This window comes from Vulpes vulpes, chromosome X (genome assembly GCF_048418805.1).
Source record: "Vulpes vulpes isolate BD-2025 chromosome X, VulVul3, whole genome shotgun sequence".
Classification (NCBI taxonomy): domain Eukaryota; kingdom Metazoa; phylum Chordata; class Mammalia; order Carnivora; family Canidae; genus Vulpes; species Vulpes vulpes.
Window position 1 is genome coordinate 22,234 of NC_132796.1, and position 15,098 is coordinate 37,331.

Genomic DNA, 15,098 nt, shown 5'->3' on the forward strand with positions numbered 1-15,098 from the left:
TCCCAGGTGGGGCGGTTCTGGGGACCTTCCCCCCCCCAGGTCAGGGAGCTGCTGACCTCGCGTGGGGTTCGGAGCACATGCAGGTGCACTGCACCTCCCAGGTGGGGCAGTTCTGGGGACCTTTCCCCCCCAGATCAGGGGGCTGCTGACCTCGTGTGGGGTTCGGAGCACATGCAGTGCACTGCACCTCCCAGGTGGGGCGGTTCTGGGGATCTTCCCCCCACCAGGTCAGGGAGCTGCTGACCTCGCGTGGGGTTCGGAGCACACGCAGGTGCACTGCACCTCCCAGGTGGGGCGGTTCTGGGGACCTTTCCCCCCCAGATCAGGGGGCTGGTGACCTCGCGTGGGGTTCGGAGCACACGCAGGTGCACTACACCTCCCAGGTGGGGCGGTTCTGGGGACCTTCCCCCCCCCAGGTCAGGGAGCTGCTGACTTCGCGTGGAGTTCGGAGCACACGTGGGCGCACTGCACCTCCCAGGTGGGGCGGTTCTGGGTACCTTACCCCCCCAGGTCAGGGAGCTGCTGACCTCACGTGGGGTTCGGAGCACACGCGAGTGCACTGCCGCTTCCAGCAGTGCAGCACGGGATGGCGGGTGTACCTCGACACGAAGGGGCGAGCCTCCCGTGCTTTCCCTTTATGGGAGCGTGACCGTGAGCTCAGGGCTTCAGGACGGAGGAAACCCCGCTCAGCGTCCCGCACACAATCACGGTGACCCGCACGGGAACCTGAACCCCGAACACACCACAGGGTCTTACTGGACACGACCTGAACTGCTTTATAGTTAGTCCGGGCAGGTCTACCGGACACGAGCTCCAAGACACCACGTTTCCTCTCATCTCTGAGTCTACAGAGCAGCGGCGAGAGGCGGCAGTCCAGTGCGCCGTCCAGCACCCGAGCACCACGAGAGTGACACGCAGGGTGCGGGCCGTGGGCGCCGGAACACCCTGGGACACAGCCACGCCGGCCACCTCTGCTCGGCACGTGCTGACCCGAGTCCCTGGTCTCGCGGCCTTAGCCAGCGGGGTGCCCGGTGTCTCACTCCCGGAGCCACGCTCACCGCAGTTGGTGTACCCCACCACGGAGATGACGGGGAACTCCTGCCGCCGGCGCTGCCTCCCCAGGAGACGCCTCTTGTTCCTCAGCCTCTCCAGGGCCTTCCGGATCTTCATTTCCTGGTCCTTCAGGAGGCGCTGCTGCACCTGCACGAAGGATTCCCCTAGAAACACGGACGTGGCGAGGCCGTGAGCACAGGGGGCAGGAGGCACGGAGAGCGCTGTGTGCCACTGGGCTCCCTGTGCGGGAGGCGCTCGGGCATCGCCTCGCTGGGCCCCCCGACCTGCTCTGCACGCAGCCGCGGCCCCAGCGCCTTCCCACCTGCACCGTGGCTCTGCCCAGCGAGGGCCGCTGCACCTGTGGCCTCGTGCCCTGAGGTCAGCGGGGCTCCCCTGGGTCTGGGAGCGAGGGGGAGCCTGGGAAGGAGCGCCCCTGCGATACCCACAGCTGCCGGAGCGGGCCCTGGGAGAGACACGCACATCCTCACCCCAGGACCTGCGAACACGACCTCATTTCACAGTAGGGTCTGGGCGCCCCTAGCTGGTTAAGGCTCTGAGATGAGCTCGTCCTGCACGAGGTGGCCCTACGTCAACGACAGGGGTCCTCGGAGGAGACAGAGGAGGAGCCGCTGCCGCCAAAAAGCACCTGGACGTCGCAGCTGGTTCAGATGTGACCACACACGAGGCCCACATGCAGCCCCTGCCCCCCGGGGGTTTCCAGCGACGTTGTCCCCTTCCGAGGGGAGGACGGCTGCCGTGACAGCCTCCATCTGGAGTGCCCCGTGCTACGGATCTCACACATTACCTGAGCCCATGATGTAGCGCGAGCCCCGTCCTCGTCCGTCCGGGAGGGCCATGCTGGTTTTCAAGCGGGACCTGCCGTGGCAAGGGGGCATCTCAGCACGCGGCCGCACACACGCGTGCCCGCCTAGGAGAGCACAGCAGGCGCCAACACCTGGAAGTGAGGGTGGCAACGAGAAGGCAGGGTGGCCTTTCCTCCTGCCAGGGCCTTCAGCACCTTGAGGGGCCACAGTGGGCCGCCGAGCCCTGGCCGGGGCGCAGCATGGGAGCCACGCGGTCTACAGGCCGGGGCCAGGCCGTGTTCTGCGTCTACCACGCCCCGGGTGACCGTCCAAGACAGGAGCGCGAGGAGCGGCAGTGCGGTGGCCCCTACCTGAGCAGGGGCAGCTCCGCCAGCGCCACTTGCAGCCGTGCCTCCTTGGTCCGTGCGTTGCAGCGGAAGATGTGAAGCACCACCGTGAACCGGTCGCACACCTGCACGCCCCAGGCAGCCTCCAGTTCCTTCTGGAAAGGGAGACGGGGGTGAAGGCATGGGCCGGGGCAGCCTGGCGACGGGGGCGGGCGGCACGCCGTGTGGGATCCCGTGTGCCCGGAGGTCCCGTTCCCGCAGGACGCTGGCCCGGCTCCGTCGGCCCACACCGGAGACCACAGGACTCTGCAGTACCTTGGTAGGCGCGGCCAGCCGCTCCACGTTCAGGAAGACCGCCGTGATCTCTGGAGTCCCCCTGATTTTCTCTGAGAAGAACAAGTGCCTCAGACGCCCCTGCTCCACACACTCTGTCGTGGAACCGACCTGGGGTTCCGCTGGCCGTGTTCAGGGGACACCCCCGTCCCTGAGCGCGTGCTGGGGAATCAGGTGTGCAGGACAGGGGTCGAGGGGAGGACTGGAGCCGCCTTCAGGGCTGTGGGTCTGCACACGCATGGAGGTGGCGCAGCCTCAGGGGCCTGAACGGGCCTGAGGGCTGGGGTGACACGGATGGGCGGCACGTCTGTGGGGCGGCCCGCTGCTCCTGCCGTGCGCTGGAGGGCGGCTGGGGCTGCAGACCCTCGGGGTCCCTTGCAGCACTGTGTCTGCAGGGAGGGAGGGCTGGGGCCGCGGGGCGGTTCCCACCCGAGTCATAACTGCCCCGATGGCACCAACGGGCACAGAGTGGGTTCTGAGAGGGACACGTGGCTTTCCCATGTCGGACATGAGTCCCCGAGGGGCTGTCCACACGGAGCGCCCACTGCTGCTGCTTCTGTGCAGACGGAGGGAGCAACGGAGGAGATGGACAGGGACGGGGACGGGGACGGGGACGGGGACAGGGACCCACCCGTCAGGTGCTCCAAGGTCCCTTTGCCAAAGATGAGCTTCCCGTCTGGCGATTTGCTGGGCACCACCATGCTCTCCACCACCGACCAGCCGTCCAGCGTGTGCACGAGGGCTTCCGCCTCCGCCACCTGCCACTCAGCTGTGGGGACACACAGGGCCGGGGTGAGGGGGGCGTCCCTGTGGGGTCGGCCCGGGCCCCGTCCAACCCTGCCCAGCATGCCCCGGCCCATGTCCCTCGGCTGGGAGGGCTCCTGCGGTGTGCAGAGGGCCCCAGAAGGCCCCCAGGGAGGCCTGTTCCCACACACGGCTGTGCTGTTCCACGCAGACCAGCAGGAGGGACGACAGGCAGGGACGGGAAGGACGGCCCCTCCTTACGTGGGACCTGGGGCTTGCACATAACGGGACGTCTGCTCAGTGAGGCCCCAGGGACTGTTGTGACCCAGCAGATGGCATGTCCTGCGTGGCGGCCCCTGAGGGCCCAGGGGACCCGCCGCTTCCCCCGCAGTGAGCCCCCGAGGGAAGGAGTGGGCGTCCCCGGGGCCTGGTGCCAATGTGGCACAGGAAGAGGCACTGCTCAGGGCACACGGGATGACACTTGGGTCCTCAAGGCCGGCCCTACAGGAGGGGGTCCACAGCAGGTTCTAGGAGCATCACCGGCGGTGGGCGGTCATCCCCCAAGGACAGGGACAGGGAGGAAACAGGCCGGGTGGGGATGTGCATGAGAGGGCGGTGGGGGTCGGAGGCCAGGGGCGGCCCCAGGCTCTGCTCCGGGGGGACGGGGTCCCCATCCTCTGGGCTGAGAGGAGGCACAGTGTCCTCAGCTTTGACTGCTGATGGACGGAGCTGGTCCTTCTCACCCCCACCCTGTGGCTGCTCAGGTCAGGTGTGCGGGACCACCTGGACGTCCCTCCTTCACCATCACGCGTGGCCCACTGACACACCACACCCGTGCTGTCTGCCCCGACATCCGCGGGGGCCCAGGTCCCCCACTCTATCGTGGATCACGGTGCAGCTTCCCACAACCTCCTGCTGGGGTCAAGTGCCTTCAGGCCACTGCCACGGGCCGCCGTCTGGGGGCTGCTCAGAATGCCACGTGGGACCCCTCAACTCCAGGCCTCAGGCCCCCGTGGGGAAGCCAACGCCGAGAAACGGTGCTGCAGTCCACAGCTCAGAGGCACGGGTGCACTGGGGACTGGGGCTACCGAGTGCTTCCCCGCCCGCATGTCACCAGCACAGCACCGCAGGCCCACGGACGGCAGTTCCTCGGCCCGCGCCTCATGCCCGCCCACCAGGCAGGAATCACAGGGCTCGCCACGAGGAAAACGCGCAACGTGAAGACACAGAGCAGCATCAGAACCAGAGTCCGACAGCGGCAGGGCTGCTGGATTCATCAGATGGGGAACCTGAAGCGACTGTGATCGATGTGCTAAGGGCCGTGACACAAGACGGGATGCCTGGGTGGCTCAGCAGTTGGGAGCATGATCCTGAGGTCCCGGGATCGGGTCCCACATCGGGCTCCCTGCATGCAGCCTGCTTCTCCCTCTGCCTCTGCCCCTCTCTCTCTCATGAAAAAATAAAATCTTAAAAAAAAAAAAAGGAGCACACAAGAACACACGGCGTAAACAGACAGACACACAGGCCGGGAGAGAACGGAAGGCAGATGCCGGCTAGCGGTCAGAACACGCGTTAGCAGTGAAGACTGCCTCTGACGGGCTTCGGAGAGGGCCACTAAGGCTGAGCCCACAATCTCTAAGCCTGCGGATGCGAGGACGAGTGACAATGACAGACGTCCGCACCCGGAAGGAAGAGTCAGGCCACAGACCAGAGCGAGACGTTTGTAAAAAAACATCTGAGAAATGACCAGTCTCCACAACGTATGAAAGACTCCGGAGGCTCGGCGGTAAGAGAGAACTTGATTAAAAATGGGGCTGGAGACCTGTCACAGACGTCACCACAGGACCTGCGGACACGCCAAGCTGGGAAGAAGACACGCTCAGCGGGGGAGCAATGCAAACTGGAACGAGAGCCCAGCACGCGGCCGTGAGCCGGGCCCTAACGCAGCACGTGCAGGCCTGCGGGGACGTGCAGACACGACGTCTCCATGGCTGCTCACGGGAATGCAGAGCGGTGCCACCGCTGGGAAAGCACCTTGGAGGCTTCTTACAACACTTAACACAGGCGTGGGGCACCTGCCTTCAGCTCAGGTCACGACCCTAGCGTCCAGCCCCGCGTCGGGCTCCCTGCTCAGTGGGACTCTGCCCCTCCCTCTTTCTCGCTTGTGCTCTGTCTCTTGCTCTCTCTCTCTCTCTCTGAGGTAAATAAAACCATAAACCACATCAACAACAACCCAAACCTAAATATGCTCGTAGGGTCCAGCGGTCACGTTCCCTGGGGTTCATCCAAGTGAACCAAAACCACGTGTCCCCACACAACCTGCAGAAAGATGTTTACAGCCGCTTGGAAGGACCCATGTGTCCCCAGCAGGTGGATGGATAAAGGAACCGGGGCCCATGCGGATATGACAGTGTCATCAGCACTGAACAAGTCAGCTGTCAAGCCACAAAGTCACGTAGGAACCTCAGATGCACGAGTTGGTCTGCAAAGGCTGCGCGGTGCACGAGTCTAACTACGACATCCTGGAAAAAGCAAGACGAAGCACATGGTAGAGAGCTGTCGTTGCCGGGGTGGGGGTGGGGTGGAGGGCGGACTGGTGTGGCCGTGGAACTACCCTATGTGACCCCGTACAGTGGGCGAGTGGCATGGCACCCTGTCCAGACCCACAGAACGTCCAACACCCAGAGCCAAAGGTGACCAAGCCGCGGCCTCTGGGCACGGCTGCATGTTCATGTAGGTTCCTGCACTGGAACACGCCTCCCAGTGTGGTGGGGATGCCGGTGACACACGATGCTGAGCAGTGGGACACGACCTATGTGGGAACCCTCTGCGAATCTGCAGCTGCATGAAAAAAAAGCCTTTGAGCAAAAAAAAGAAAAAAAAAAGAAAAAAGGAACAAAACACTTCCACAGCTCGTGCAGAAGAAGCAAGTTCACAGAGACGCAAAGCACATTCAGGGCTGTGAGGGGCTGGGCAGGCACGCTGCGGAGAGTGGCCGCTGTTAGTGGGACGGGGTCTCCTTCCCGGGTGACGAGTGTAACCTGCACAGCGGTGAAGGCCGCCCAGCACTGTGGACGTACTAAGTGCTACTGAACCTGCCCACGAAATGGTGAATTCTACGTTACCGAGAATTACATAGAGTTCGGGGAAGGTCTCTATGGAGCAGGAAGGTGTGGAGGAGATGGGAGGAGGAGGGGAGGAGGGAGAGGCGGAGGGATTGAAGGAGCGGAGGGAGAAGGGATGTGAAGGGAAAGGAGAGGGAGGGGAGGAGCAGGAAGGGGGAGGAGGGGGGAGGAGGATGGGGAGGGGGAGGAGAGGCAGAGGGGCAGGGAGGAGAGGCAGAGGGGGAGGGAGTAGAGGAGAGGAGTAGAGGTGGAGGGAGAGGCTGAAGAACAGGAGGGGGAGGGCATTTGGGGGGAGGGGCAGGATAAACTGCACCCCCACCCTGTGGGGTCCCTGTTCTGCTCAAAGCCAGTGTGGTTGCGCCCTGGCCTCACGCGAGCCTCACACCTGTGCCTGTGTCACCGCTGGGGACTGGGCTCTCCGCGGCCTCCCCCTCCGCAGCCAGCAGCCAGCAGGCCCCGGGGCGAGGTCCTTGGAGGACCTCATCCTCCCGCATCCTCTGGTCATCCCAGAGCATCCAGGACCACCCTGCGGGGTCCCCACCCCCTGTCGCCGGCCAAGGGGGCAGCTCCCTGCCTGTGCCAGCGGCGCCCCGAGCCTGCGTCAGGGGAGTCACGGGAGGGCGGAGGGTGCCCCTGCCCCAGGGACGGGGCCTGGCAAGGGCAAGGGCAAGGCCGGGCAGCCGCCGGTCTGTAGCTGTACCGTGTGTGCACGGTGACACCAGTGGCGCGACCCTTAGGGTTCAAGGGACGTGATGAGAGTATATGCCAGCTCACACTCAGGCTCACACGCTCGCAGACCCGCTGACACACACACACCCTGGCCGTGCACAGGCTCTACAGTTGTTAGATTCTTCCTGTGGAGATGGGGAGCAGGAAGGTCACAGCACTTATATGCCCCAGGGAGGGGGGGTCCCGGGGCAGGGGGTGGGCAGCTTCCAGCCGACCCAGGGCAGCTCTGGGGGGATGGCGGGATGCTTTCAGGGTGATCCTCGGAGCCCCGCCCCCTCAAATCCAGCCCTCGGAGCCCCGCCCCCTGCTCCCGGCCCCGCCCCCTCAGCCCTCAGAGCCCCGCCCCCTGCTCCCGGCCCCGCCCCCTCAGCCCTCGGAGCCCCGCCTCATGCTCCAGGCCCCGCCCCCGGAGTCCCCACCGCCCACTCCAGCCCTCGGAGCCCCGCCCCCTGCTCCCGGCCCCGCCCCCGGAGTCCCCACCGCCCACTCCAGCCCTCGGAGCCCTGCCTCCTGCTCCCGGCCCCGCCCCCGGAGTCCCCACCGCCCACTCCAGCCCTCGGAGCCCCGCCTCCTGCTCCCGGCCCCGCCCCCTCAGCCCTCGGAGCCCCGCCCCCTGCTCCCGGCCCCGCCCCCAGAGTCCCCACCGCCCACTCCAGCCCTCGGAGCCCCGCCTCATGCTCCCGGCCCCGCCCCCTCAGCCCTCGGAGCCCCGCCTGCTGCTCCCGGCCCCGCCCCAGGAGTCCCCACCGCCCACTCCAGCCCTCGGAGCCCCGCCTCCTGCTCCCGGCCCCGCCCCCTTAGCCCTCGGAGCCCTGCCTCCTGCTCCCGGCCCCGCCCCCGGAGTCCCCACCGCCCACTCCAGCCCTCGGAGCCCCGCCTCCTGCTCCCGGCCCCGCCCCCTCAGCCCTCGGAGCCCCGCCTCCTGCTCCCGGCCCCGCCCCCTCAGCCCTCGGAGCCCCGCCTCATGCTCCAGGCCCCGCCCCCGGAATCCCCGCCCCCGAAGCCTGGCGTCCCCGCGTCCTCGCCCTCCCCCCGCCCCTGCGCCGCAGCGGGTCACCTCGAGTCAGCTTCGGCTTCTCGGGTCCCCGCTTGACCTCAGGGTGGATCAGGCACACGCGCTGGGTCCCCAGCGGCAGCAAAGGCTCCGTCCTCAGGAGCGCTTCCTCCTCCTCTTCTTGCTCCGCGTCACCTGGGTCCTCCTCCTCCTCCTCCTGCTCTCCCGCTCGGCTTCTCGGGCCATCATCGTCCCGCCGGCCCCAGCCTTCACCGCCTCGCCCCTTGACGCCCCCGGGGCCGAAGGCGGCGAGCGCGCGCTCCGGGCAGGCGGGCGGCGGCGGCGGCGGCGGTGGCGCGGCTCCCGGAAGCCGGCGGCCGCGAGCTAGTCGCCAGAGCCCCAGCCCCGGGCGGACGGCGGCCCGCAAGGCCCACATCCCGCGGTCGCTCGCGCGGCGGGGGCGGGGCTCCGGGGGCGTGCTCCCGCGCACTCCCCATTGGGCGCCGGGCGTCACGTGCCCGCCGCCTCCTGATTGGTGCGCGGTCGCGGGCGGGCGGGGCTTGGGATGCCGCCGGCAGGCGGAGCTCGGCTCGCGGGGCCGGCTCTCGGCGGACGCCCGCGCCAGGTAGTGCGGCCCGCCCGGGGCTCCCCGCACGCGTCCCCCTCGCCCCCTTCCCGTCCCCGGGGTCCCCGAGCCTCCGCGGGGGGCGAGTGCTGCCCTGGGTGGAGGGGGTCCCACCTACTGCCGTGGACATCCGTCCAAGTGATGCCCTGGCTGGGGGGGGGGTCCCCCATCCGGCCCTAGGGTGCGTACCTCCTGCACTGCAGGTCCCCCGGGGGGTCCTCATATCCTGCCCCAGGGGTCATATCCTGCCTTGGGCATCCAAGTGATGCCCTTGGTGGAGGGGGTGTCCCCCATCCGGCCCTAGGGTGCGTATCTCCTGCACTGCAGGTCCCCCGGGGGGGTCCTCATATCCTGCCCCAGGGGTCACATCCTGCCTGGGACATCCAAGTGATGCCCTTGGTGGAGGGGGGTCCCCCATCCGGCCCTAGGGTGCGTATCTCCTGCACTGCAGGTCCCCCGGGGGGGTCCTCATATCCTGCCCCAGGGGTCACATCCTGCCTGGGACATCCAAGTGATGCCCTTGGTGGAGGGGGGTCCCCCATCCGGCCCTAGGGTGCGTACCTCCTGCACTGCAGGTCCCCCGAGGGGTCCTCATATCCTGCCCCAGGGGTCACATCCTGCCTGGGACATCCAAGTGATGCCCTTGGTGGAGGGGGGTCCCCCATCCGGCCCTAGGGTGCGTACCTCCTGCACTGCAGGTACCCCTGGAGGGTCCTCATATCCTGCCCCAGGGATCCCACATCCTGCCTTGGGCATCCAAGTGCTGCCCTTGGTGGAAGTGGGGTCCCCCATCCTGCTCTAGGGTGCATACCTCCTGCACTGCAGGTCCCCTGGGGGGCCCTCATATCCTGCTCCAGGGATCCCACATCCTGCCTTGGGCATCCAAGTGCTGCCTTTGGTGGAAGGGGGGTCCCGCATCCTGCTCTAGGGTGCACTGCAGGTCCCATGGGGAAGGGATTCTCATATCCTCCCCCAGGGTTCCCACATGCCATCCTGCCTTGGACATCTATCCAAGTGCTGCCCTGGATGGGGTGGGGGTCCCACATCCTGCCCTAGGGTGCATACATCCTCCATTTCAGGTCCCCTGGGGGGGGTCCTCATATCCTGCCCCAGGGGTCACATCCTGCCTGGGACATCCATCCAAGTGATGCCCTGCGTGGAGCGGGGGGTCCCCCATCCTGCCCTAGGGTGCATACCTCCTGCACTGCAGGGGTCCTCCCCCAGGGATCCCACATCCTGCCTTGGGCCATCCAAGTGCTGCCCTTGGTGGAGGGGGGGTCCCCCATCCTGCTCTAGGGTGCACTGCAGGTCCCATGGGGAAGGGATTCTCATATCCTCCCCCAGGGGTCCCACATCCCATCCTGCCTTGGACATCCATCCAAGTGATGCCCTGCATGGAGCAGGGGGTCCCCCATCCTGCCCTAGGGTGCGTACCTCCTGCACTGCAGGGATCCTCCCCCAGGGGTCCCACATCCTGCCTTGGACATCCATCCAAGTGCTGCCCTGCGTGGAGCGGGGGGTCCCACATCCTGCCTTGCAGGTCTGAAAGCCCCCAGGGATCTGGAACCTTGCCTTAAGGGGTGCAAGTGCTGCCCTGGGGGTCCCAGACACTTCCCTGGCTTCACATCTGAACCATTCCCCGGGGGTCTTGAAGTCTGAGATAGGATCTGGAGCCTGGCTGAGGAGTGGGGACTGCTTAGAGATTCCGAATTTAGCCTGGGGGGTCATGAAGTCTACGTTGGTAATCTGGGTGAGGCACCGGGGGTTCGGGCCTCAGAGGTTCAGGCCCTGGGCTTTGAACCAGCCATGGGGGTCCGCAAGTCTGCCTTGGAGATTCTGACCTGGCCACAGGGGTTCCATAGCCAGGACTGTGACCCTGCTTTGGGGGGATGAGCAGAGCCTCGGAGGCCTGAACCCTGCCGTGGGAATCTTGTCCCATCCCTGGGAGTCTGGAACCCTGCCTTGGGGGCCCCACACCCTGCCTCGGGGATCTGAGCCAGTCCCTAGGAGTCTCATTTTTCCTGGCATGTCTGAGTCCATCACTGCTACGGGGGTATGGCTCCTGTACTCTGCTTTGGGCGTGGGATGCTGACTTGGGGCATCCCCGGTGCGGCTTGGGGTTCGACTCCGGCCTGGGCGGGGTTGAGAAGTCTGTGCTGGCACTGGCCTGCGTGTGGCCCTGGGGGTCCCAGGTCCTGTTTGGGGACCAGCACGTGGCAGGTAAGTGCTGTGCAGCATGATTGCAGAGTCCGCTGGGTCCAGGCAGAGAGCAGGGCTGTTCCAAAGGAGCGCGCCTCCCCTTCAGGCCCTTCTCCTTTATAGTCTCCAGGGAAGATCCAAACGCGCGCGGTGTTGAAAGGGTCACGTGGGTGCCCACTGTCACGAGGGGGTTCTTGTTTTCACAGAGGAGCAGTTTTAGTGGAAACGTTCCCTTTTAAGTGTGTGCAGGATGCCGCGGCCTTTCTGCCGTTTAGAGAGAGGATGTGAAAGCTCCGCACTGTGACACGTAGCACGGGGCAGACGCCTGGGGACCACGGGGGCCGTAGCCCGGGCGGCACCTCCGTTCCTACGTGCGGGCAGTTAGGGCACCCCGGACACGGTGTCACCGGGCAGGCCTGTGGTCCGCGCGGCCCCAAGTCACGTGAGCAAGCTGAGCAGGACTGAGCTGAGACGTTGGTCCCTCGGCACACGGAAAACGGGCAAACTCAGCCCCGACGGGGCCGTCCTTCCCTGTGCCGTCCCCGTCCCCGTGTGGATGGAACAGAGACGGGATTAAAACTTGCAGCGAGGCAGCGCGAGGTGTGTGTTCCAGGGCGGGTCCCCCAGCCCTCCGGCCTGTCGCGCGGCTCCAGGCCTGCAGGGATGAGGGATTCCGGGGAAATGCCACCGGGTCGTGGGTCCCCCAGGAGCTGGCTCTGGGACCCGGAGGCCCGTGGGCAGGGCAGGCCGCGGAGAGCGCTCGGGAGCCCGCTTGGTCCTGCAACGCCACCTGGCGTGAGGTCCGGGCAGGTCCCCGCGCGCAAGCCCTGCCTCCTCGGGAGAGGGGAGCGTGTGGCTGGGGGAGAAGCGCCAGCGAGCGTGTGCGGGCCGGGCCGGGCTCTGGCTCCCCGCCGCACGCGCCCTCTCGGGGGCCCCGGCCGCATCCCGGCCGCATCCCGGCTGCATCCCGCCCGCGCCCCGAGCCGGCCTGCCCGGCGGCCTCCAACAGTGGCCGTGGGAGGGCCGCGCGAGGATTAACGCTTCATAATGAGGTAACGCATTTTTTAGGGCTTTGCTGTGGACCTTGTGTTCATGGCCGCTGCCGAGGGCAGACGGTTCCCCCGAGTGAGCCCCGGATCCTGGCAGCCTCGCGCACGCAGAGCGCTCTGGGGACCTCGCTGGCCACGCAGCCCTCGCACGAGGGTCCCCTGTTTGTGCTCCACGGGCAGCGATGGGGATGAGGCTGCGGGGGGGCGTGGGGAAGACGGGAGGACGGGCCCGGGGCAGATGCGCTGTGCACGCCGGCGGGGAGGCAGCTCCGAGCGCTGGGCTGCATCTGAAAGTGCTCCATGTTCTCGATTGTCCGCTATCCGCGCTTGGGAGACGCAGCGCGGACGGGGGGCTGAGGTGTATCCTGGGCTCAGACGCCCCAGACCCCGCAGGGTGACTTAGCAGCAGGCAGAGGCGGGGGTGTGATTCACCCCTCCCTCCCCCCTTCGCAGTACGGGGACCCCTGGAGCTCGCGCCTTGCTAAGCCGCCGCTCCCAATTCCTTGGCATTGTCTGCGGTTGTTGCTTCATTCCCTCTGCCGACAACCATTTGCAGAACGCGAGTGGCAGACGAGCTACTTGGCACCCCCGTGTTTGCAGTCGCGCTGTGTGCCTCCGACAGACTCGCGGGGGGTGTGGGGGGCGGCCCGCGGCGCCAGGGGCTCCAGGCCACCGTCTGACTTCTCTTGTGTCTTGGTGGAAGGTCTGGCCGAGAGAGGGTGAACGCGGTGGCGGTCTGCGGTGGCGGCGGCCGGGACGCTGTGTCGGTAAGTGCTCGTGCGCCGTGAGCGCGGCCGGGTTTACACGGACAGTGTGCACACGGGAGCACGGAAGGCAGTACCCGGCCCTTGTCATCTGACTGTACAGGGGTCACTGCCAAGATTTTGGTGAACATTCGTCCAGGATTTTTATTTTATTTTATTTTATTTAGGTAACGTCTACACCCGATGTGGGGCTCGAACTCACAACCGTGAGATGAAGGGTGGCGTGCTGTCCCGGTGGAGCAGCCAGGCGCCCCCTTCCGCTCTCTTTGTACCACACACCTGAGTGCACGTATGCACCTGCGTGTCTGCTCGTCTGCGCCCGCAGATAGATGCCCAAAACCTTAATTGAGAAGCGCGTTCACATCATATTTATTGTCTTACAAAGTTTTAAGGCTCCGTTGGCGGAGCGGGCTGGCTCTTGATCTCAGGGTCGTGAGTTCGAGCCCCACTGCAGAGCCAGCAATCCCATCCGCGGCTGTTCCGAGTGGGGCTGACCCCCAGCGGTCGCTGGGTCGTTACCAGCACCTGAGGCTGTGACTGCACCGCAGTAAGATCACTGTTCTCTCTCTCTCTCTTTTTAAGATTTTATTTATTGATTCCTGAGAGATGCAGAGAGAGAGGCAGACACCCAGGCAGAGGGACAAGCAGGCTCCCTGCGGGACTGGATCCCGGGACCCCAGGGTCGCGCCCTGAGCCGAAGGCAGACGCTCAACCCCTGAGCCACCCCGGTGCCCCAAGATTGCTATTTTCTGATCGCTCCTGATTTCAGAATGAAAATAAACAGCAGCCCGGCTATGATTTGGGTGTCGCACGGGCGCTGCCGCGTGGAGGGTGATGAGCAGTGGCCTCCAAACCCATGAGAACCTGCCGCGTCCATGTGTGGCACACGGGCGGGCCCGTGGGTTAGGCTGTGGGCCTGTTGGGTGCGGAATCCCACGCCGTGGGGGGTGCTGAGGGTTGGGGTGAACGGGGGCAGGAGCTGTGTCCCCAGGAGGAGTCACCGGTGATGCTCCTGCCCGACTCACAGGCACGGAGCCTACTTCGTGGGCTGCTCTCGGCTCCCCCTCCCTTGATCCTGCTGCCCCCTCCACGCGGACGTGACGTGTCCTCTCGTGTACCTGCCACGGAGACTCAAGCTCATTGCATGTTTTTCCCTAAATTCTTGATGTGGAATCAACACGTGCTGAAAGCGTGTGGTGTGACTAGGTCCACACCGTGAGACCATCACCACCGTCAGGGCGGTGGCACCTCCGCCATCCCCCCAGTCTCGAAGGGCTCTGTCTTGCCGCCTTCGTCACGGGCGTGCCCGCTACTGTGCCCCCGTGAGCGCGGCCTGGGCTTTGTCTACACGGGCTCACGCACTACACGGTTCTTTTCCGTTTCTCTTTGGGTTTGGTGGGGCTTCTGTCCTCAGCACGACGACGTAGTTCCACATGTGGCTGCACGGTGGCGCCTCGGGAGGTCACCGCCCTCGTGGCCACCAGGCTGCCTGCCTGGGTCCCCCGCACGCTGCCCGTGTCCCGCTCTCGGGTGAACGCAGGGGCGCAGCGTTGCTGCACGAGCTCTGCACGGCCGAGAGTCGCCGCACTGCCTTGCAGCCTGCTCGGGCGCACACGCCGGCAGCTAGGACCGTCCCCGCCAGCACCCTCAGCGCGCGGGATGTTCGCGGCCCCCACGGCGGCCAAGCGGATTCCGTGTGCACCCGACACGAGCGCCTCCCCGTGCGTCGTCCTGTCGGCGTGTGCTTTCTGCTGAAGACTCTGCAGGAATCTTTCACGGGTCACTTTTACTGACCTGTTTTATTCCTGGTTGAGTTTTGAGCATTCTTTTTTTTTTTTTGAGCATTCTTTAAAATAAAATATCAGGAAACGTCCTTTTTTTTTTTTTTTAAAGATTTTATTTATTTATTCATGATAGTCAGAGAGAGAGAGAGAGGCAGAGAGAGAAGCAGGCTCCATGCACCGGGAGCCTGACGTGGGATTCGATCCCGGGTCTCCAGGATCGCGCCCTGGGCCAAAGGCAGGCGCCAAACGGCTGCGCCACCCAGGGATCCCAAACGTCCTTTATTAGATTTGTGCTTTGCAAGTATTTTCTCCCAGACGCTGGCTTGTCTTGTCCTTCTGTCCGCAGTATCTCTTACAGCGGAAGCGTTTTCAGTTTTTTTTTTTTTTTAAATTTTTTAAATGTTTATTTACTTATGATAGTCACACACAGAGAGAGAAAGAGAGAGAGAGGCAGAGACACAAGCAGAGGGAGAAGCAGGCTCCATGCACCGGGAACCCGACGTGGGACTCGATCCCGGGTGTCCAGGATCACGCCCTGGGCCAAAGGCA

The 15,098-nt window shown here is 65.4% G+C and overlaps 2 protein-coding genes across 9 annotated transcripts in view; one reads left to right on the top strand and one right to left on the bottom strand.

The window, feature by feature from the left end:
* The window catches only part of GTPBP6 (GTP binding protein 6 (putative)), a 13,393-nt gene extending 4,807 nt beyond the window's left edge, over positions 1-8,586 (bottom strand). Inside the window, exons 1-6 of one of the 2 annotated variants that reach the window (XM_072744545.1) lie at positions 8,192-8,586; positions 3,168-3,305; positions 2,519-2,589; positions 2,228-2,355; positions 1,859-1,929; positions 1,059-1,217 (exon numbers count right to left, since the gene is read on the bottom strand). In XM_072744545.1, coding sequence (XP_072600646.1) covers positions 1,059-1,217; positions 1,859-1,929; positions 2,228-2,355; positions 2,519-2,589; positions 3,168-3,305; positions 8,192-8,564 — 940 coding nt within the window. In that variant the 5' untranslated portion in view covers positions 8,565-8,586. Of the gene's footprint in view, positions 1-1,058; positions 1,218-1,858; positions 1,930-2,227; positions 2,359-2,518; positions 2,590-3,167; positions 3,306-8,191 lie in introns of both variants that reach the window. The other variant, XM_072744544.1, reaches the window with a different exon arrangement.
* Positions 8,587-11,756: 3,170 nt separating this feature from the next.
* The window catches only part of LOC112908960 (cohesin subunit SA-2-like), a 43,711-nt gene continuing 40,369 nt past the window's right edge, over positions 11,757-15,098 (top strand). For 4 of the 7 annotated variants that reach the window (XM_072743995.1, XM_072743997.1, XM_072743994.1 and 1 more), the window contains exons 1-2: positions 11,821-12,004; positions 12,705-12,768. In XM_072743995.1, the coding sequence (XP_072600096.1) occupies positions 12,000-12,004; positions 12,705-12,768 (69 nt within the window). In that variant the 5' untranslated portion in view covers positions 11,821-11,999. Of the gene's footprint in view, positions 12,005-12,704; positions 12,769-15,098 lie in introns of all 7 variants that reach the window. The other 3 variants (XR_011998220.1, XM_072743993.1, XM_072743996.1) reach the window with 2 other exon arrangements.